The sequence below is a fragment of the Barbus barbus genome (genome assembly GCF_936440315.1).
Source record: "Barbus barbus genome assembly, chromosome: 15".
Taxonomy (NCBI): Eukaryota; Metazoa; Chordata; class Actinopteri; order Cypriniformes; family Cyprinidae; genus Barbus; species Barbus barbus.
This window is the reverse complement of record NC_136743.1, coordinates 28,355,182-28,379,521: the sequence shown is the minus strand read 5'-3', so window position 1 is coordinate 28,379,521 and position 24,340 is coordinate 28,355,182. Positions and strand designations below refer to the sequence as shown.

At 37.5% G+C, this 24,340-nt stretch overlaps 1 protein-coding gene across 3 annotated transcripts; it reads left to right on the top strand.

The window, feature by feature from the left end:
* The first annotated feature begins 655 nt into the window (after window positions 1-655).
* Window positions 656-20,557, top strand: LOC306881916 (UDP-N-acetylglucosamine transporter-like). 3 transcript variants are annotated; one of them, XM_079436273.1, is made up of 9 exons: window positions 656-826; window positions 10,133-10,250; window positions 12,338-12,596; window positions 13,499-13,653; window positions 15,510-15,632; window positions 17,213-17,387; window positions 17,524-17,642; window positions 17,737-17,870; window positions 20,009-20,557. In XM_079436273.1, the coding sequence occupies exons 2-9, from the start codon at window positions 10,236-10,238 to the stop codon at window positions 20,097-20,099; spliced, it is 1,071 nt and encodes a 356-aa protein (XP_079292399.1). In that variant the 5' UTR covers window positions 656-826; window positions 10,133-10,235; the 3' UTR covers window positions 20,100-20,557. The 3 variants fall into 3 exon arrangements, 2 of the variants coding, with proteins under 2 accessions (XP_079292399.1, XP_079292400.1); XR_013785185.1 differs by lacking the exon at window positions 656-826 and adding an exon at window positions 9,200-9,234 and having other exon boundaries at window positions 17,780-17,870; window positions 20,009-20,503; XM_079436274.1 differs by lacking the exon at window positions 656-826 and adding an exon at window positions 9,200-9,234 and having other exon boundaries at window positions 20,009-20,556.
* The last annotated feature ends 3,783 nt before the right edge of the window (window positions 20,558-24,340 follow it).

Genomic DNA, 24,340 nt, shown 5'->3' with positions numbered 1-24,340 from the left:
GAATACAAATGTTAATGTCCACGTTATTTCCTGTATTTATTCAATTAAGCAACAAAAAATAACCAAGTGCGTTACACACAAAAAATATTTGAAAACAATCATAAAATAACTATAACAGATAAAATTAACAATAAAATATAAAATAAAAATATACTTACCGAAACAATTTGTAATGAATTCATGAGTAAATTTATAGATGTATACTGTTTTCTTATCCTATAACAAGCAAAGTTCAATTAAAGCAGATTACTTAAAATAAAGTAAATTACTTTACAAATCTTTTTGGACAGAAATTACTATAATATTTATTTATTTATTTCCAAACTGGTGCAGGTTACAGAAACTATTATTCAAATGATGTTAGTTTATTTATTTATTTTTATTATTATTATTATTATTATTATTTAATAGTTTATTGCTACTTTGTCTTGTTGGTTAATTTGATCTTTTCAAAGTCAAGACAGCGCATATTAAACCTGGACTTAGAATATTCTGCTGGTGTAAAATCCCAAATTGTCATAATGAAAATATTATTGTTGTTTCAGAAAAAAAGAAAGAAAAGAGAAACAGTTTCATGCACTACACACCCATAGCGGTAGATGTCTCTGTAAGCAAATTTCCACCTTCATTTAAAAAGTTTTGGTGAAACTAACACGACAGAAACATGACTGTCAGTCACAGTGTACCTCATCCTGACAGTTTGGTTGAGGAAGTAATCGATTTATATGAAATGATTGATCTGCTCGAGGCAGGGCTGGGTTCTCCTGGCACCTGCTGCGTCTCTAAAGGACTCGACGGTCACTCAGCGCTGCACATCTGACTCCAGGTACAGTACAAACTTAACATCTTTACACGCTTTTTACGGATCTGAATATTTGCAAATGCTTGCACGTGAGCTGAACCATATATATGACAGCATTTAAACATGCCCTAAAATGCTGTCCAGGTAGGCAGCTCACCAGATTTCAAGACACACTTTAATCAAATGTCCATAACCACAAACATTCCTCTGCAGAAAGCACAGTATCATATATTCCTAAAAGCAGGGCAAGGGTCTCCCAATCATAACATATGATTGGGAGAATTAACATTTTCTGAAATTGTTTAATTTTAACCATGTAAAGCTTGGCTTATCAAATAATTGAAAGGAAAATCTATATATTTTTAATGCAACTGTTTATTAAAGCTTTAGAGAAAAAAAATAATAATCCATGCTGTCTACTTTACCTTGAGCACATTTGTCTGGTTTTACATAGAGATGTTTCATGCATGAAAAATATTTACTAAGTCTAGGTTAATCGGGTGATTTACTATTGATTTACAGCTAAAACTCTCCATTGTTTTGCTGACTGGACAGAAAGTAAATTCACCATTTGTACATTTAGTAAACTCCAGATTAAACAAATAGGAGGTATTTATGTGCCTGAGATTAATAGCAAACAGGTTCTCAGACTGCACTTTCAGGTTCCACTTGCCAAACCCCATGTTATTTGAGTGAACTGTAAGGTAATGATGAACCAGACTGATATTTGAACACTAAATTATTCATTTCCTTGTAAAACAGGATTTTGGGTCAGGACAGATCTCACTAAAAGTAATAATTTTATGAAAACATCTCAGGTTACTCATGTAACCATGGTTCCCCGAGAGGGAACGAGACACTGTGTCTTGGTGGACACTTTGGGGAATGCTGTCTGCGTGACCGGTGCCTGAAGCATGAGTAAAAAAACTCCAATCCTATTGGTCCACGTGGCCCGTGATGTCATATGGGTAACTTAATGTATAAAAGGGAACTTGCTGAATACGTCTGGGGAGACATAAACAGGCAGGCCGAAGGCATGGTGAGGGCACGCAGCATCTCGTTCCCTCTCGGGGAACCATAGTTACATGAGTAACCCAAGACGTTCCCCTTCTAGGGAACTCGACGCTGCGTCCTGGTGGACACTTTGGGGAATGATATCCAATCACGCCATGCCGAGGTGCATGCCTGTCCACCTGGCGAGAGAGCAACAAGGTGGTGACAGACATACACCAAACCTTTCCTCAGAAAGGGGCCAAGCCACTGATGCCTCAGGCCGCTCACATAACTTGGTAAAATGAGGGAGCCTGATACCAGATAAGGTTGAACACCCTAACCAAGCTAAGAACACAGCCATCCTCAGATAGCTATGCTATGTGTGCGATAGTAGCCAGATACATAAGACCACCGAGAGGCTGGAAGCCTAGAGGAGTTCTCAAGATTGCTACCAACAATCCCAGCTAGGACAAAGCTATCCACAGATAGCTATATCCAAAGAGTCTTATGAAAAAGGACCTTCCTAAAGAGCTGCCCAGACCAAGGGAATGGTAATCTACTTAAAACCCTGCAGGGGAGATAGCCATGGCTCAGGGAGAGAGCTACTTAAAAACCCCGGAGAGCAGTCACATAGCTATCCTCAGATATCTATATCCCTAGGAAGGGGCTACAGGACCAAAAACTAAAAACCCCTGGTAAACCTACCTGTGAAGCTGCCCAGACCACAGAGAGTGGGCTATCTACTTATGACCCTAGCAGGGAAGGGCACTGTCTAGGCAAGCGCTCAGGGAGACCGCTACTTAAAAATCCCAACAACATATCCCTATGCTAGCACATAGATATCCTCAGATAGCCATGTACCTAGGAAGGCTTCAAGTTCACGTTTATTTGTATAGCGCTTTTTAAGATACAAATCGTTGCAAAGCAGCTCTACAGCAAATTAAGTTTCCACATTATATTTATATATTGCAGAAGTTTAATATATTAAACTTATGGCTAAATTTGGTAATTCTGTATGTTGTCTGAGCGTTGGCATCCTCTGAGGTCCTCTGAGGGGTTGGCATCATCTTTTCTCAGGTGTTCGGTCATCTCAGATCATTTAAGGGTTGGATCCAGACTGAAGCTTCTGTAATTCCTAGTTACCACGGGATGTTAATCAACAGAGAAACAAATAGAGACATAATTAGCGTAGCTGCTGTTCCATCTAAGCAAAAATGATTTGTTCAACCCAAGCTAAAGAATAATAATAATGTACATTTGATCAGATATAACTGCAGTACTAGATTATAAGATGCATTATGTGAATGCTTGGCTAAAGAGATGCGTCTTTAATCTAGATTTAAACAGAGAGAGTGTGTCTGAACCCCGAACGTTATCAGGAAGGCTATTCCAGAGTTTGGGAGCCAAATGTGAAAAAGGTCTACCTCCTTTAGTGGACTTTGCTATCTTAGGTACTACCAAAAGTCCAGAGTTTTGCGACCTTAGGGAGCCGGAGGTGGCGGAGGGGGAGAGGTCGTCGCCCGGGGCCTGGCTCGCGTCTTCCGCTGCTGGTGCACCCAGGGTCCGTGGCATCCCGGCGCCGGAGTCAAGGACATCTGGGAAGATCGTGTCCTGGGTGCACAGGGTCTGCTTTTACCACCATTATGTTTCATGGTGGTAAAAAGAGTTATTAAACACAACAGCCTCCAAAAAGATATTGCAGCTCTTGTGCAGACTGACACCCTGAGAACAGTAGCTGTGAATGAAGCTGAGCCTCTCTCAATCAGTATGCGATCGCAAGTTCAGATCGCACATCTTATTGCTCTTAAAGGTAGGCTAGGCGATTTTGGAAAGGCTAGCAACAGCAAGCTAGCTTTGAATGCATAAGACCCCACCCTTCCTGCAGAATCAGTCTCCAAAGCCACACCTCCTCCAAAACACATGAATGCTCACAGGCAGACCAGAAGCTAACCTGTGTTTTAAAAAAAATAAATGCTCAAAAAGTAGGACATGAACATGCTTGTAAAATTAGAGATTTCAGGCTTATTATTAATAAATAAAACAGAATTCTTACATTGGGTCATCTTATTTAGGTTTTAGGTTTTTGTTGTGGTATCGATTCAGTACTAAGGGCTGTTTCATAAAAGACGCTAAGAAAAGCGGGGATTAAAGTCCAAAACCTGACTTGAAATAACCTAACACATCAATTGGGACTAAAGCAGTTTCATAAACGACAATTCTAGTTCACGCAATCTGACTAATTCGATCCAGGTTCAATGAGCCATGTGACGTGCACGCAAACATTTGTGCTGTTTATGCATTTGAGACGTTGAGCCGTGAGTGTTTTCCTCAGTGCATAACTGACACGTCAAAGGTATATTTTTCATCTGTAAATGTCAGAAAGTCATGCAAATATATCCATTTTGCTGTCAGGAGTGGGCGAGGCTTACGCAAGCGAACGAGCGCTGCGGGGCGCATGCGTGCAGCACAGATGGAGCAGAATAGCACAAGAATTCTGAATAAAATATACATTCTGCTAAAATATTTGTTGTTGGACATTAAATGTGACACGTAGAATTTTAATCCTACATAAGTGTATTTTTTATGATAGCAGTAACTGTAAATCAAATGTAAGCTGGGTTAAATGTGTGTTCCTCTTATCAGTTCAAATGTAGTCTGATTTCAATTTTTTTTATTTTAATTTAATTCAGAGATTTTAACTTTTGATTTCAGGTTTTTTATGCTTTAAATACTTTAAAGAGCAAATTTAGATTGTAAAGTTTTGTTCTAATAACCATAAAAGGTGCAGCTGTCATAAGTTCAGAGAGAAAGGCTGCATGGCTAGAAACTGCTGATCAACTGAATGCACAAGTAGCAACTATGTTAAAATGTATCTTAAAAAAGGTCATTAGCCTACATTTTGTGGACAATACATTAATTACAGTTGGTTGTAGCCTATTTTTATTTATTTGATTTTAGAGGAGCTCAGTTTAGCCTTGTTGTTAGCCTGCTCTGGAGCAGGCTAGCTGCAAAGAATAAATCTCCATAGTAACATAATTTAGCTTAATTAAGCATGCTTTCATGCAACTGAGTCAGGGCTAAATTCAACCAGGATAACTGGAAAATCCCAGCTTAATCCCTTATCTTGCTTTTGTGCAATGCCGATATGGTGACATTTCAGTCATGTATGTTATGGAAGTTATAATTTTGGTCATTTTTGAAGGCCTTGATCAGCTGGTTCAGGTGTGTTTAATTAGGGCTGGAGCTAAATTTCACAGCACAGCCGTCCTTCAGGAACAGGTTTGGGCACCTCATTAAGGTCATCAGCTCATAAGTATGGACTCCCAGACCTGAAATGAGTGTGTCAGATGAAGAAAACACATAAAATGTGAAGTGATGGGGGGCCTCCAGGAACACTTAGCATTTAGATGAGCTTATAGCTAACAGACACAACCCATTCTCTACTATATTGAAGCAAAAAAAGTAGCGTGTCTGTATGGACAAAATACAAGACAAATTTAATTTATTTAGGTGAATACAGCATAGTTTACAATATTAAATACATTTAAATTCGTTTAACTAGCATTTTAGACATAAAAATTGTAATATTTAAAAGTAGCATTTTAATTTGTGTATTCAACTGTTCTCTGGAATCGCTTTTTACCGAAATAGTGCTAATTCTTGTGTGTCGGCGAAATCTGTGGCGGTGAAGGGCTGCTGTTCGCCGGGGGAGCGGTGAACTTCAGACCGTGGCCTCGCGTTTCACTCGTAGCTGAGAGATAGCGTGACTTAACTCCAAAACCTGCCCAAAAACAAACAGTACTGAGATTAGAGAACATAATTTTAACATGAAATTAAATTAAACTCCGTATTATACACTGCAAAAAATGCTTCTTACTTAGTTTTTTGTCTTGTTTTCAGCCAAAATATCTAAAAATTCTTAACTCAAGAAAGATTTTCTAGACAAGTAAAAATTATTGTCTTGTTTTCAGAAAAAACGTCAAAATTAAGTGAGTTTTTGCTTAGAACAAGCAAAATAATCTGCCAATGCGGTAAGCAAAATAATTTTAAACAAGTTGAATTTGTTTTTGGGGGCTGCACTGTAATCCTTAAACGGAGCATTCTAATGTCGTCTAATCATTCTTGTTCTAAATATTCCTGACAAGATTTTTTGGTATAAACGATTGTTACATTGAATTACCTTTTTTTTTTTTTTTTTTGAAAAACGGTAAAAATGTATGATTTTTTTTGGCTCAGAAAAAAAAAAAACCTTTAACAGGGCACATTTTAATTAAAAGGGAAATACCGTAAAGCTGTATTAAACCTTTGTTTTGATGCTTGAAAATCCCTTATATATATATATATATATATATATATGTGTATTAGTGCTGTCAAATGATTAATCGCGATTAATCGCATACAAAATTAAAGTTTTTGTTTACATAATATATCTGTGTGTACTGTGTATATTTATGTATATATAAATACACACACATACAGTATATATTTTGAAAATATTTACATGTATATATTTATAGTAATATAATTTATACTATATATTTAATATATAAACGTAATTTATTTTTCTTAAATATATACATGCATGGTTGTGTGCATGTACATGTGTGTATATATATATATATATATATATATATATATATATATATATATATATATATACACATACAGTTGGGCAAAAAAGTATGTAGTCAGCCACCAATTGTGCAAGTTCTCCCACTTAAAAAGATGAGAGAGGCCTGTAATTTTCATCATAGGTACACTTCAACTATGAGAAGTGTACCTATCCAGGAAATCACATTGTAGGATTTATTTGCAAATTATGGTGGAAAATAAGTATTTGGTCAATAACAAAAGTTCATCTGAATACTTTGTTATATACCCTTTGTTGGCAATGACAGAGGTCAAACGTTTTCTGTAAGTCTTCACAAGGTTTTCACACACTGTTGCTGGTATTTTGGCCCATTCCTCCATGCAGATCTCCTCTAGAGCAGTGATGTTTTGGGGCTGTCGCTGGGCAACACGGACTTTCAACTCCCTCCAAAGATGTTCTATGGGGTTGAGATCTGGAGACTGGCTAGGCCACTCCAGGACCTTGAAATGCTTCTTACGAAGCCACTCCTTCGTTGCCCGGGCGGTGTGTTTGGGATCATTGTCATGCTGAAAGACCCAGCCACGTTTCATCTTCAATGCCCTTGCTGATGGAAGGAGGTTTTCACTCAAAATCTCATGATATGCCACTTTATCGATCTAATTCTTATTTTTTTCTACAATATCCTCATTTGTATATTTGTATAGTTGTATGTACATATGTTTAAACTGTATCTGTATTTGAACGTGTTTAATGTTAACTGTATGCACCAAGGGTCTGAGAGTAATGCAATTTCAATTCTCTGTATGTATGTGCTGTACATGTGGAAGAATTGACAATAAAGCTGACTTGACTTGACTTGATACATGGCCCCATTCATTCTTTCCTTTACACGGATCAGTCGTCCTGGTCCCTTTGCAGAAGAACAGCCCCAAAGCATGATGTTTCCACCCCCATGCTTCACAGTAGGTATGGTGTTCTTCAGCATTCTTTCTCCTCCAAACACGACGAGTTGAGTTTTTACCAAAAAGTTCTATTTTGGTTTCATCTGACCATATGACATTCTCCCAATCCTCTTCTGGATCATCCAAATGCTCTCTAGCTAACTTCAGACGGGCCCGGACATGTACATGTACTGTATAGGATTTGAGTCCCTGGCGGCGTAGTGTGTTACTGATGGTAGCCTTTGTTACTTTGGTCCCAGCTCTCTGCAGGTCATTCACTAGGTCCCCCCGTGTGGTTCTGGGATTTTTGCTCACCGTTCTTGTGATCATTTTGACCCCACGGGGTGAGATCTTGCGTGGAGCCCCAGATCGAGGGAGATTATCAGTGGTTTTGTATGTCTTCCATTTTCTAATAATTGCTCCCACAGTTGATTTCTTCACACCAAGCTGCTTGCCTATTGCAGATTCAGTCTTCCCAGCCTGGTGCAGGTCTACAGTTTTGTTTCTGGTGTCCTTCGACTAGGGATGGCTCGATACCATAATTTTGGCTTCGGTACGATACCAGAATGTAATACCTCGGTATCGATACTAAATCGATACCATAGGTGACAAATAACCAGTCTCAAAAGATAAGTGAATTTAGAACAGTTTTATTAAATATAATAATAATAATAATAATAATAAAAACATTAATATCTTAATAACTTTGTATCAAACTAACAAAAAACCTACAGGGAACATAGGTTACATTTTGATGTTGGAGAAAAAAAAAATAGGCTAACTGAAGTAATAAGTGAAATATGAAAATATATTCAAATCTTCTTATCTTCCCGGTAGGCAAACACAATGTCTGGTCTACCGGGAACATAGGTTACATTTTGACTGAGTTTGAAGAAAAAAAATACAACTGAAGTTGTGCAATTAAGGCAATAAATATTGCTTTATTGTAAAGTGTTATTCTAACAGTCAAAATAATATTCAAAATCACATTATTATTTCTCTCTCTCTCTCAGATTGTTTTCAGATTTCAGACTCAACCAAAGAAAAAGCATGAAATAAATCTCTCTCTCTCACTTGCTTCTTATTAGCGGTCGACAGCGCGGCAGAAATATTCCCTTCATATCATTGATACTAAAATTAATATAGCAAAATTATTGCTCAATTCATATCCAATTAATATTCGATTGTATGAAATGCAAGTGCATATATTATGTAACCAAAACTTCACTGATTCTAGCGTGTCTCACCTGCACGTTTGATCTTACTGTATTACATCTGTATGTGCGTTGATCAGTTGTAAATAAAAGTTCAAATTAAATCTGAATTTATGAATGATGCACTGACCTGAAAAGATCAGGATGAGCAAGCGACAAGTGCTTAAAATGGTTTGATGTGTTGTCTCTGTGGAAACACATGATTTATAGCAACGCTTACATACAGGTGCAGTAAGGTCAGTTCCTTCACCTTTCTCATCTGTTTTGTATCCAAAATAATGCCATATTTCACTTCTACTGTTCTCTTTATTTATTAATTTCGGGTGCGTTGATAGAGTTTCATCTGTTTGATCCATCGCGTTGTTCTGTTGCCACATTTGACCGGTTGCGCAGCAATTTGGGAAGCACTGCCACCTACAGGTACATTTCGCAACTGCAGCGTATGAAATACCGAATTAAGCAAAATTATGATATCGTACCGTTTGAAATATAATATATACCGGTATTTTTCCAGTACCGGTATACCGCGCATCCCTACCTTCGACAGCTCTTTGGTCTTGGCCATAGTGGAGTTTGGAGTGTGACTGTTTGAGGTTGTGGACAGGTGTCTTTTATACTGATAACGAGTTCAAACAGGTGCCATTAATACAGGTAACGAGTGGAGGATAGAGGAGCCTCTTAAAGAAGTTACAGGTCTGTGAGAGCCAGAAATCTTGCTTGTTTGTAGGTGACCAAATACTTATTTTACCGAGAAATGTACCAATTAATTCATTAAAAATCCTACAATGTGATTTCCTGGATTCTTTCCCCCCGTTCTGTCTCTCATAGTTGAAGTGTACCTATGATGAAAATTACAGGCCTCTCTCATCTTTTTAAGTGGGAGAACTTGCACAATTGGTGGCTGACTAAATACTTTTTTGCCCAACTGTATATACACAGTACACACATACTGTGTGAACAAAATGTTTTATTTTGGATGCGATTAATCATTTGACAGCACTAATGTATATATATATTCCCATTGCATTTGAATTTAACATGAACTTCGATTTATAAAGTGGGATGTATTTAGGAAAATCTTTTGTGTGTTTAGATGTTTTATGAATCATTCATAGGCAAAATTGTTGTGCTCACATTATATGCATGTCTTTATAACTGAGGCCGCTGGAGGTGGCGGTGGGCATCTCAATGGACAGGAGCTGAGGAGTTGTCATACTGCACACAGAGCAGGATTGTGTGGTTCAACCCCCTCACCGCAGCCTCAGAGCTGCATAAGGCCGCCTGTGTGTGCTGTGCACCCCACCTCCAGCCAGCCTTCTCAGTCACACCCAAACCTTCTGTTTGCCAAGTCATATTTGTATTGATGTAAATCTATTAAATGAAAACTTCCAGATCCTTTTTCAATGACCTTGAGACTGCATTTGTCTTAATCACTGTGCTTTTACCAGCTGGCAGTGTGCAAAATTATTTTTTTTCCTTTGTGAAAGCAAAAGTGCATGAAAATATAGGATTACAACATATCACATCCTCCTTCCATCCGGCTGTGTGTCAGTGGGAGTGGCTCATGTTGGCCTCTTTGCTCTTTACTCAGGTCTGATGCATGCTTTCTCTGTACCTCCACTGAAAGGATACTGTATCTGCTGAAACACAGCTGCTGATAGATTGAATGCAAACTCAGCAATGACACCGCTGTGATGGCTTTAACTGGGGTGAGTGAGGATCATCGATCTGTGAAACTATCAGAGTTTGTGTATATTGTATTGGAAAGATGTGGACTTTTCGAGGCATGATATATGAGAGCTTGTTTAATGCCATAGGTAATGAAAATGCATGAGTGCTGAAGGTAGGTGGCATTTTCTCATGGTGAACGCCAGATTTTATTTTAAAATGGCTCACACTGACAAATGAACAGTTACATGATTTTTGCAATGTCTCCCTTGAGGTGTTAATAATCAAACAAGGCCATTATTGTTTAGTGATGTATAATGCTCTAATGGTTTGGAGGCATGGGAAAACTATTAGAAATGCATTATGGGTTTATACCAAGTATTAACAAGTGTTGTTAATTCTTTACTCTGTATTAAAAAGTATCACAAAAATAGTAAGCAGCACATGCTTTTTCAACATTGATAATAATAAATGTTTCTTGAGCAGCAAATCAGCATATTAAAAATTCAGCTTTTCCTTCACAGAAATATAAGTATACCATTTTTCTCAGTAAATATATTTCTAAAGGTGCTGTTGACATGAACTTTTCACCAGATGTCGGTAAAAATCCAAGTAATCCATACACACAAGAAAAAACAAATAAGTTCAGAAATTACGTTCTGTGTTATAAAGTGGAATGACGAACGTGCCACACAAAACATTTCATGATGGGTAAAAGCAAAGAGCTTTCTCAAGACCTTTGCAACGTTATTGTTGCAAAACATACTGATGGCATTGTTTACAGAAGGATTTCTATACTTCTGAATGCTCCAGTGAGCACTGCTGGGGCCTTAATCCGGAAGTGGAAAGAACATCATTTCACCATAAACTAGCCACGACCAGGTGCTCCTTGCAAGATTTCTGACAGAGGAGTGAAAAGAATTATCAGAAGAGTTGTCCAAGAGCCAAGGATCATTTGTGGAGAGCTTCAGAAAGACCTGGAATTTGCATGTATAATTGTTTCAAAGAAAACTATAAGTAATGCACTCAACCGCGTGGCCTGTATGCATGCTCACCACGCAAGGCTATATTGCTAAAGAAAAAGCATGTTGAAGCTAGTTTAAAGATACTGTGAGATACTGGCAGAATATAGTCTGGTCAGATGAGACAAAAAATTGTAGTCTTTGGATGCCATAATACACACCATGTTTGGAGGTCAAATGGCACTGCACATCACCCCAAAACATCATGGTGTAGCACTGGCAAAATTCATATAGTTGAAGGAAGGATGAATGGAAAAATGTACAGAGACATTCTTGATAAAAATCTGCTAGGATGATGAAGATGAAATGAGGGTGGACATTTCAGCGAGACAATGATCCCAAACACACAGCCAAGGACACTCTCAATTGGTTTCAGGGAAAGAAAGTAAAGCTGCTAGAATGGCCAGCCAATCACCTGACTTGAATCCAATAGAACATTTATGGACAGAACTAAAGATCAGAGTTCATAGAAGAGGCCCATGGAACCTTCAGGATTTGAAGACTGTTTGTGTGGAAGAATGGCCCAAAATCACACCTGAGCAATGCATACGACTAGTTTCTCCATACAGAAGGCGTCTTGATGCTGCCATTACCAACAAAGGCTTTTGTAAGAAGTATTAAATCAATTTCAGTAAGGGTGTTCAATACTTTTTCCCTGAGTCGTTCCGTTTTATTACACAGAACTTGATTTCTGATCTCTGTTTTCTTTGATTGTATGGATTACTTGGGTTGTTCCCGACATCTGGTGACAATTTCATGTCAACAGCACCTTTAGAAATATATTTAATGAGAAAAATAGTGACGTGTTCAATACTTATTTTACCCGCTTTATATATATATATTTATTAATTAATTAATAATAAAATTAAACTCATTAAAATTGTTTTAAATTGCAATAATATTTCATGATATTAGTTTTTACTGTTTTTAAGCAAATAAATCCAGCCTTTTGACCATAAAGACATGCATGATTTTTAATGTTTCAAAAACTTAAACAAAAACAAAAAAACATTTGAACTGTATGTAGATGATATAAAAAATCATCTACAATCGTCATATAAAAAGGTATCAGGCTTTAATCAACTCTCCTTTTTTCTCTCTGTTAGACTAAATGGGGACACTCGTCCCTGCACCCTGTCTCTGTATCATTGGAGGTGTCCAGTATTTCCATGTGGTCCACCTCATCACGACTGAAGTATATTTCTCTGGGGGTGCTGGTACTGCAGACCACCTCCTTGGTGCTGACAATGCGTTACTCGCGAACGCTGCAGTCCGACGGGCCACGCTACCTAGCATCGTCTGCCGTAGCGTGTGCTGAACTCCTGAAGATTGCTGCATGCATGCTGCTTGTGTTTAGAGAACACCGTGAGTTTGCACCTCCTCAACTCTGACGTGTGGAAACCAATGTGTTCTGCAGTCTGTCTGTTATGCATTAGATCTCTAGGTAGTAGTTATCTTTTGTTTTTCTTGTATGTGTTTGTCTGTCTCCAGGGTTTCACTGTCTAATCTGTATCGCTGTCAGTGTTTTGTCTTTTCTTTTTCCTGGGATTTATGTCATTGTGGCTCTATGAAAGGTTATTTTCACCATGGAATAAAACATAAAAAAGGTAATTGTGACTTTGTGTCACAATTTGAACTTTTTTGTGATTCTGATTGTATATCTCTCAAAGTGAACTTTTTTTTCCAGCAATTCTGAGTTTGTCTCACAATTCAGACTTTTTTTCTCACAATTCTGACTTTATTTCTTGCGATTTTGAATTTGTTTCACAATTAAGACTTTTTTTTCTGGCAGTTTTGAGAGTATTTTAATTCAGATTTTTATTCTCGTGATTCTGAGTTTATATCTCACAATTCAGATTTTTTTTTTCTCACAGTTCAGAGTTTATACCAATTCAGCCTTTTTTCCTAGCAACTTTGAGTGTATATCTCAATTCAGACTTTTATTCCCCTAATTCTGAGTTTATGTCTCACAATTTGGCCTTTTTTTTCTCCCAATTCAGATTTTTTTTCGTGCAATTTTGAGTTCATATCTTACAATTCAGATTTATGTTCTTGCAATTCTGAACTTATATCTCACAATTCTGAGATTGTATCTGACAATTAAAAACTGTGAGAAAAAACTCCCATTTAACTTAAACAAGCATAATATTCTGTGTCCTTTGGTGTTTTGTCATTGAAAAAGCATTCTCATTCTTGTCAGGAGCTTAGAGCAGTAGAGGAGAGCTGTGACTCGATGTCTAATGTGCAGTGCTGTATGTGCCTCTTAGGTTTCAGTGTTCGTGCACTGAATCGGGTGTTGAAGGAGGAAATAATCAGCAAGCCTCTGCTGACGCTGAAGTTGGCCATTCCCTCAGGTATCTACACCCTGCAGAACAACCTGCTCTATGTGGCTCTGTCAAATCTAGATGCAGCTACCTACCAGGTGAGAAAGCACAAATCCTGAGGAAGACCTTTAGGAAAGTTTCCAGATCATTTGAAACCTAGAAAACAAATGCCCATGTGGCACCTTTTTCATATTTTCTGTTTTAAGTTGAATTTTTTCAGTCATAAGAACTAGTTGTGTGCTATTTAGTAAATAACATATTTGAGTAAAGAAGATATGTTACTAAGAATGAGGGGAGGGTAGTATCTTCTGTTTCAAGTTTGTGTATTACATCACACAGTAGTGTGTGAATTCATGACAGCGTTGATAAAGCACAACTCCCTCACACCTTCAGCACTCATTCATCCCTATATAAGAGCTTTACTGCCACTGAACGTCACTGTGGGTACCAAGCACTTCTCACTGTACTCCTCCTCTAGCAACGCCAGAACATTTTGGATGCTTTTGGATCCGAAATGATTGACTTGGTCTCTTGAGACCAGAGTATGGATTCCCAGAAGTCTCTATTTTGTAAATATGGGCCTTGGAAGAGGTTAAATGAGTTTATTTTGCTTTGGCTACAGCAGGTAATTATAGTGGTGACAGCAACCATGCATGTCACTTCTGCAGGCCGCGTCATACTCTGTGAGATAAAGTGTCACTCTTTTCATAGCTTTTGCTGGCTCTGAGACACTTGCATGGTATTTCGCCTGCTCTTTGTCTAGAAAAATTTCACTCATCACTAAATGAAAACTTAAAGTGAAGACCTGATTATTTCAGGAGCCTTGTCACAAGTCCGTTGTTTTTGAATGTCGGTGCTACTTCTACTATATTTTAAAACAATAATTTGGTATTTCTCTTTTACCATTGTCCTCTTTTAAGCTAAGAAATAAGTCACCTGGCAGTTCTCTCCCAAGTGGTTCCACTGCTGCCAGCATTAAGTCGGAGTATGATTCAGTGGGTTATATAACACTTTTAATTGTCAGGAAATTACTTGTCTTTACAAATTTTGGTTCAATATACTTACCTGTCGATCAAAAATAACCTTAAACCTATACACTTTTTTTTTAAAGTTTTATTTAGTAACTTTCAGGAGGGTGTACTCATTTTTGCAACACAACATTTTATCACTTTTATAAGAAAATCTTATTTTGCTGAATAATTTTGACATTCTGGTAATTGATCAAGCAGGCTTGATGGAACATTATTACTCCAAAGAACCCTAACATGTCATCTAAGTAAAGAGTAATTGTTGAATTTAAGTTTGAGAGGGGGTGTACTCATTATACTCATATATATGTATGTATATGTATGTATGCATATGTACAGTATGTATATATGTTATTTCCAGAAATATTATGCAATGTTTCTAATTAATGTTTGGAACACCCATATAAACATTTGTATTTTTTTGAGATGTACAGCATTGTATTTCTTCAAAATGTTTTCAAATATATAATAAATAGTCAAATATAATCAATTTATAACACTTTTTATTGTTATAAATATATCTATATCTATATATAGTTATCTATGATGACACTGTTGCTTATTAAGTGAAATATTACCTTCAGTAAATTCCTCTTTCTGTCACTCCATTTCAAATGTTTATTATGTGAATAATTTCATGAATGTCAAGCATGCACATTCTCCAGAAAGCTGTTGACATTTCAGCACCTTGGAAATAACATTGTGAGATAGTATCACAAATTACAATGTTTTCTATTTGAATGTGTTTTAAAATGTAATTTATTCCTGTGATGCAAAGCTGAATTTTCAGCATCATTTCTCCAGTCTTCAGTGTCACATGATCCTTCAGAAATCATTCTGAATGGAAAACAAACATTTTTCTCGTAAAAAAAAGTAATGCGTTTCTTTATAGGCCTACCTTATTTGCCTTCTCATTGGTTTTCCAGGTTACGTATCAGCTGAAAATTCTCACTACAGCCCTGTTCTCTGTGTCAATGTTGGGTAAAAGACTGGGCATTTACCAGTGGCTCTCACTAGTCGTTCTGATGACTGGAATTGCACTTGTCCAGGTAAGTAGCCTTGTAATTTGTTTATCAGGTCAACTTTCTTTGAAACCTGCAGTTATGGAACAAGCAGTCTGTTTTTGTGACTGTTGAAATAGACTCTAACTGAGAGTTTGTTCTTTGCATGTTGCTAACCACGCTATATTGAAAAAAGCAAGTCCTTATTTAGACTGAATATTTTTTCCTGAAACTTAGAATCTGTCCCAAACAAGGTATGATCATCCTCATGCAAGGGACCCCATCCTAAAATTTAAGAGGCAGCTATATGGTTTCTTGTATAAAAACCCAATTCATTTGTTAAAAATATGTATTATATTATATTATAAATAATCTTTATTTAAAATTATAAGTATTTTTTATTTTGAAATAGATTTGATCTTTTTGATCTTTCATTCAAAAACTTAACAAATTTCTAACCTTTCATTGCAGTTAAACAATTGAAAGTGGGGGGAAACTCACATGATAAAATAATTATTTTTCTACAATGCATGTTGGCCACAGTTATTGTCACCCCTAGAAATTCTTATGAGTAAAATATCTCTGAAGTATATTCCCATTCATATTTACATTTTTTTAGCACACCAGGGTGACTAAGAGCATGAAATTATCTAGCCATGACTTCCTGTTCCACAGGATTATAAATATGAGGAAAACAAAGGCCAAATTCCCTTAATGAGCCATCAAAAGGAGTAAAACCAAAGAATATAGTTCTGATGTGCAGAACATGATTGTTGAGCTTCACAAAAAAGAAAAGAGCTACAGCATTAAAAAATCCCCATTTCCACCATCAGGGCAATAATTAAGAATTTCCAATCAACTAAAGATGTTACAAATCTGCCTGGAAGAGGACGCATGTCTATATCGTCCTGATGCACGTGAGGAGGAGAGTTTGAGCGGCCAAAGACTCTCCAAGGACCACAGCTGGAGAATTGCAGAGATTAGTTGAGACTCGGGGTCAGAAAACCTTGCTACAAAAAAAAATATCAAACAGCCCCTACATAACCACATGTTGTTCAAATGGGTTTCAAGGAAAAAAAAAACTCCTAGCTCATCCAAAAATCCAAAAAAGTACCCTATGTCCACGGTTAAATATACTGCTGGATCTTTAATGTTGTGGGCCTATTTTCCTGCTGGAGGTCCTGGACATCTTGTTTAGACACATGGCATCATGGATTCTATCAAAAACCAACAGATAAAAAACCTGACTGCCTGTTAGAAATCTTATAATGGGCCGTGTTTGGGTCTTCCAACCGGACAATAATCAAAAACAAACATCAAAATAAACTGGGTCACTGAGCACAAAATGAATCTTTTACCATGGCTATCCCTGTCCGCTGACCTGAACCCTGCAGAAAATGAGTGGTGTGAACTGAAGAGAAGAAGTACTAACATGGAGCTGTGAATCTGAAAGGTCTGGAGAGATTCTGGATGAAGAAAATGGTCTCTGATCTCTAATCAGGTGTTCTCCAAACTCTTCAGGCATTATAGGAGAAAACTCAGAGCTGTTACCCTTGGAAAAGGACGTTGAAAACTCCTCTATGCTGTAAATATGACTCCTCCTTTGTTTGTTTAATCTGAACCAACAGTGGCCAACTGAAGTTACCTTAAGCAACAAGCAGCCGGATCTGACTGCCGGCTCTCAGCTGATGGGTCTGCTGGCTGTGCTTGTGGCCTGCTTCTCCAGCGGATTTGCCGGCGTGTATTTTGAAAAGATCCTCAAAGAGAGCAAGCAGAGCGTCTGGATCCGTAATATTCAGCTAGGTCAGCAGATATTTATTAAAAATGTGAACCTAGAAACAGCCCAGCAACCTATTTTCATTTTTGTACTGAAAAGAAACACATTTAGTTTTGGTTCAGGTTTGCTTTTTCTCCACACTTGTTCCATCGTTCTTCTCAGGTTTATTTGGACTAATATTTGGACTTGGGGGAGTGTTTGCGTACGACGGAGAAAGGGTGCAGGAGAATGGACTCTTTCAAGGGTACAATGGTGTGACGTGCACTGTGGTGGCTCTTCAGGTACATTTTCACTTCTTTTTTCATAATAGCACACGCACAGACCTGCATGTCACATTGTTACTTGTGTTAAACGTGCTTCACATACTTCCTGTAGGCTTTGGGTGGTTTAGTCATTGCAGCTGTCATCAAATATGCAGATAATATCCTGAAGGGCTTTGCCACATCCATCTCAATCATTCTGTCCACCCTCATCTCTTATTTCTTGCTGGAAGATTTTGACCCTACTAGGTAAGACAGTCGCATTTGTATTTTTGGGTTTTTCTCAGGAAACTGTGCCATGCGTGTCCCTTACTACTGGTAAAATTCACAAAATACTGGATACTGCTGTATGCATAGTACAAGCGTATTTGACTGTAGTGTGTACATGGCTAAATATCATCCCTCCCTAAACTCACGTAAATTGTTGTGTCAGTGTTGCTGTGTCGAACTGGTCAGGATGGGCCAACAAACAGCAGTCTTTTGATTTGTTTGAAGTGCCTCTTTGCACTCTGAGGCAAATAAATTCACATTTATTTGTTAAGCAAATGGTTTTATCTAAAGACATGCAGATGCATGTTTGTGTAGATCCACACGCGAGTGTTTGGTTTGTACTGTTTTACAACACCTTTGTTTGTTAAAGTTACATTTGTGTCATTATATGTTTAAATTATGCCAGAACACATTATCATTTCCTTTGAAGAAGCCATTAAACTATCCATTTATAACAGACGTGGCGTGGATCTGCCGAAAAACAAATCAAACATTTGTGTGCATTCATTATATTGTTTGATATATTCATAATTTTCCATTTTTAGCTATAGCAGAGCAGATACATTTTAATTTATTGTGTTATATGTTAGCACGTTTCTTTTAATTACACACAAAATATTTGCGCTTCTCACCTGAAACTGCTGTCCCAGCTGTCCCAGAAAAACACACTGACAGGATGAAGGGTTTTTAAGGGAAAGTATTATCATCAATAGGAAAGTGAATTTGACACTAAACTATTACATTTGCACTAAATAAAGCCTTATTTTTTTTTGCGATACTACTATCATTCCACTGCTCTGCATTTTGTTTTTTTAACACCATAAGAGGGATTCACACAGAACATTTTTTTTTAAGATTTATTTTTTGCATTTCTCAAATATGCCATTTGGCATTTCTCTTTATTATGATCGGACAGATCAGAGCTGACAGGAAGTGAAGTGGGAGAGAGATAGGGGGGTGGGATCAGTAAAGGTCCTCGAGTCGGGATTCGAACTCTGGACGCCCGTAGCACATCAGCGCTGAATGACGGCACGCTGCCCACAAAGTTATCAACGCCGACACGGAACATATTTTTATATTCCAATGTGCTGCTTTTCTATTTTTTTATGTAAACAAGTGCTAGGTGAACATGTCTGAACGTTGAGTTTGCATCTTGCGTATTTTTCATCTTGCACATAATACATATACATATATGCACATACAAAGCAATATAAAAAGGAGGCATTCAGGTTAAACTTTAAACAAACATGTTTCAACACCCTGAGGGGCCATTCACACAGAATGCGTTTTTGTGCTCCGATATGCTGCTTTTCCATTGTTTGTATGTAAACATTCACATAAAACATGTTTTTGTGTTTAAAAACATGTGGTGGTGGAATAAAATAAAAAAAGCCAAACATGCAGTGCTCGGAATGAAATAGACTCTCATCACGGTGCTGCCTTTTTAAAATATGCAACGCTACTATTGAAACAATTTGAAGAAAAAAAACACACATTGGTGGACACAGTGAAATGAAAAAAATTCAAGATATGTGTTATTTAAAAATGTAAGTACTATAAATTTGAGTGTCGGCTTTTAAAGCAGTTTGTGAGCGCAAAGAAATAGACGATGCAAAAGACGCGAGCGCATCAGTCAAACACATCCATCTAGCACAGGTTTCTGTAGAAAAACAGCGCTATGAAATGGAAAAACTATGCTGGTCATTTATGCGTCTTTCAGTTTTAAACACAAAAACATGTTTCCTGTGAATAGCCCTCAACACACAGAAAGAATGGTCATTTGTTGGTGAATGTGTTCCCTGAGCCTTTCCACACATTTAAGTTCACATTTATTAATGTATTTGTATCTGCTATTATTCAGTAATCTATTCAAGTTCTAGGTTATGAATTCCAAACTTAATGTTACAGCATACGACAGCAATGTCCTTGGACATTTTGGCCTGAGATGTGAAAATATGATTTCTTGGCATTTCAGCAGTAACCTTTTCAAATGAAATTATTTAAAAAAAAAAGTCCTGAAATATTCTGGCGTAAATGGCACCGTTTCTTGGGAATGACCCACTTATTGCACTTTGTAGATCTTGAGGAAAATTAAGTTGATTTTTTTTCTTTTGTAGTGTGTTTTTCCTGGGTGCGATGCTGGTTATCGCTGCTACGTTTCTCTACGGGTACGAGAGCACACCTGCGGTCAACCCTAGTAAAGTATAGAAGACTGGACGTGAGATGACATGAGATGTCCTCAGGTGAAGTTGAGGACAAAAGAAACAGTGATATTGTAAGGACACTAAAAGAAGTGTCAACAAAAAACTTGTTGTCTTCTATATCATTTCATGACATCAACACACTAACACCAGAAAATAAACTCATACTGCTTCTGATGTATTAGGTGGCAGGACTGATTGTTACACTCAGCTGAAGACTTTAAGGACTTCATTTGAAATGTGTTTACATATAATAGGAATCTCTGAGATAGAGCCTCACAAATTTAACATTTTACAGTTTCATATTTATTTTTCTGTGCCATGCAGCGGCGTATTGAGAAAGCGATTGTTTTACTTGAATGTATCCTTTGAGAAACATCCTTTTCTCAAAGCCAATAAAAAGTGTTTCTGAAATGTCTTCCTGTCAAATTCTGGTAATAAAAACAAGTTGAATCTCAAACGTTGAACCATTAGGAGCAATGACTGCATTTTGATTGGTCTAATAATCTGGCATTGTGGGAAAAATGTCAGCGAGAAACTCCAGCGAGATGCTCAATGCAGTTTTATTAGTCCTTGAATGAACAGAGTGAGCTGTCAGACCTTGTTGCTCTCAGCTGGGGGTTTCAGTGGAAATATATATGTTGCATCACAGTTTGTTTTATGCAAAAACGACTTGCATGCAAGAAGGGAGATGAAAAATCAGTTACCCCCCCCTCTAACTGGGTCTTTCTCGCCCATAATGCAATGCTATGAAACTTTTCCACAGTAAACTCAGTCTCTTCCATTGCATAGACTTGTTTTGCAGTGGGAAAGCATGTGGATATGAAAGAAAGTGTCTTGTATTTGTCCCATTTAAGCAACAATTTTATTCCTCATTTCGGCACATTGTGTTCTACGAAATGTTGAAATCACTAAAACCACTAATTTGCTGCTAATGAGTTCATATGTTTGAATGTATCTTTATTTAGATGTTTTTATTAATCTTGAGGAGGAATGTGGCTTTGACAGAGATACAGAAGATGTAACAGAAATGATAGAGGGAGTTAAGGTGAGGTATTTATCATATTACAGAGAAGGATCCCCATATGATGTATTCTACCCTTGTCTAGATCAGTGCTCCAAGCTTTAGACGTACTGCATGCATCTCAACTTCCAACCAAACTTTCCTTTGAAAGTGATTTTAGGCAAAGCATCAGGCATGAATAAATGCTCTGTTAGATCTAGAGTTAGTCGTTATTATATTCTGTTATATGTCGAGACTGGATATCACCTCTTCATTTCCAACCAGTCCAATTCAATGCATAATAAAACAATACAATTCACTAAATTAAAAGCATGCAAATAATAAAGTAATTTAGAAGTAGTAAATTTAGCAGTGTCTCATGAAAGCATTAGCCACACACTTTATACTGTATTCATGTTAGTTTGTTGGTGCCTCTACAGAACGGTTTATTCCAGATGACAGATTTCAGATTTTTAAAATTTTTTATATTTGTATTTCACATTGATTTCCTAGAGCCTACTTTGTACAAAAACAATCTGCTATCTTTATATAAATCTTTATTTAAATATTATTTTGCATTGCGTGCCAAGACTGCAAGTTATTTATTTTGTTTTAATATTTATTTATTTTTGTTATGTTCCTTTGTTTTTCGTATTTAAACAGCCCTGTATGAATTTTGGGACACTTTATTAGCAAAAGCTTTATTTTGAATGTCTAAAATCTATAGCAATAAGGGATTTGATTTTACATGGATAAAAGTTTTGTCCAGTTTTCATAAAAAGTCAGTAATTGTGTCATCCTAAATCAAGGATGTTTTGAACCCTGCTAAAATTCAGTGCATGGACAGAACAGTTCACCAAATATCTTTGTGTCCAACAACAACAAAAATCATGCAGGTTTGTAATGACACAAAGGTGGGTAAATAAGGACAGAATTGTCATTTTTGGGTTTACTTTTTATCCCTTGAAAGGGAAACCTGACATTTGTAATGGAAACTCAATTTCGTCTGTGTCATAATTACCCAAGGAGTCTCAGTGGGAGAGGACGGAGTGAGACAGATTGAGAATAGAGAGAGGGAGACAGGGACATGGAATGGCACAGATGGAGTGTGTATGGCATGTGACTAATCTGGTGAATGCCTATGGTGCAGCACCCACTGCGTAAACTCAAATGGACTCATGTGCGAGCATAAACAAACTCCTATTGACCTGCCGGTGCCAGGATGTGTCTGATTGGACGAAGGGCCCCACTGCATCCTCGACATTACTAAAAACACTCCACCTCAATGGGCGGCTGTCTTCATGTACTCTGTGGTCTTTTTCGTCTTACGGCATGTAATAGATATTTGCTAGCATTTGAAATGACGTCTCAATCGACTGATAGAAGTTTCAAAGAGTTTTGCTGGTTGTCCTATAAAGCAAAAGTGTAAATTTCCTGCTGGACCTGCGGTGACCTCCATTGCTTCTTTTAATGCCTCTGGATTCACTTTGTGTTGTATGGGACCAAACATTCAATCTTTTTCATGCATTATATAGCATCTGTCCTGAAAGTTTAGGGCCTTGTTGCAAAAAAAAACTTAATGTAAGATTCTTAGTAATAATTGTAAAGATATTACCACTAAGCGTTTTCCAAAAGGGATAGTTCACTAAAAAATGGACATTCTGTCATCATTATCTCACCCTCATGTCATTCTAAACCGGTTTGACTATCTTTCTTCAATGGAACACAAATTAAGATATTTTGAAGAATGTATTCAGCTGTATTTTGTCCATATCAAGACATGGTTTGCAGGAACCAGTGAGGTATAACTTTCGTTGACATTCGCCATATTTTATGTTGTCTGTGTATGCATGTGATCTGGGAGTGAACCAAGTCATACATTTTCATTCAAAGCGATCATGTTGCTCCGGAGGACTTGAAATATACAAGTCGAGTTGCACTGATTAATGTTATGCTACATTTAATTCATATTTTAAGATGTAAATTTTTGGACCCCATTGGCTTTCATTGTATGGACAAAAACAGCTGAAACATTCTACAAAAAATGTGACCCTGGAGCACAAAACCAGTCATAAGTAGCACGGGCATACAGTGGTGTGAAAAAGTGTTGGGCCCCCTTCCTGATTTTTTATTTTTTTTGCATGTTTGTCACACTTTAATGTTTCAGATCATAAAACAAATTTAAATATTAATCAAAGATAACACAAGCAAACACAACATGCAGTTTTTGAATGAAGTTTTTTATTATGAAGGGAAAACAAAATCCAAACCCACATGGCCCTGTGTGAAAAAGTGCTTGCCCCCTAAACCTAATAACTGGTTGGGCCACCTTTAGCAGCAACAACTGCCATCAAGCGTTTGCGATAACTTGCAATGAGTCTGTTACAGCGCTGTGGAGGAATTTTGGTCCACTCATCTTGGCAGAATTGTTGTAATTCAGCCACATTGGAGGGTTTTCGAGCATGAGCTGCCTTTTTAAGGTCATGCCACAGCATCTCAATAGGATTCAGGTCAGGACTTTGACTAGGCCACTCCAAAGTCTTCATTTTGTTTTTCTTCAGCCATTCAGAGGTGGATTTGCAGGTGTGTTTTAGATGTGTTTAGAACCCAAGTTCGCTTCAGCTTGAGGTCAGAAACAGATGGCCGGACATTGTCCTTCTGGATTTTTTGGTAGACGGCTGAGTTCATGGTTCAATTTAATCACAGCAAGTCTTCCGGGTCCTGAAGCAGCAAAACAGCCCCAGACCATCACACTACCACCACCATATTTTACTGCTGGTATGATGTTCTTTTTCTGAAATGCTGTGTTACTTTTACGCCAGATGTAATGGGACACACACCTTCCAAAAAGTTCAACTTTTGTCTCGTCAGTCCACAGAATATTTTCCCAAAAGTCTTGGGGATCATCAAGATGTTTTCTGGCAAAACTGAGACGAGCCTTTGTTCTTTTTGCTCAGCAGCGGTTTTCGTCTTGGAGCTCTGCCATGCAGGCCATTTTTGCCCAGTCTCTCTCTTATGGTGGAGTCATGAACACTGACCTTAACTGAGGCAAGTGAGGCCTGCAGTTCTTTAGATGTTGTTGTGGGGTCTTTTGTGACCTCTTGGATGAGTCGTCGCTGCGCTCTTGGGGTAATTTTGGTCGGCCGGCCACTCCTGGGAAGGTTCACCACTGTTCCATGTTTTCTCCATTTGTGGATAAATGCTCTCACTGTGGTTAGCTGGAGTCCCAAAGCTTTAGAAATGGC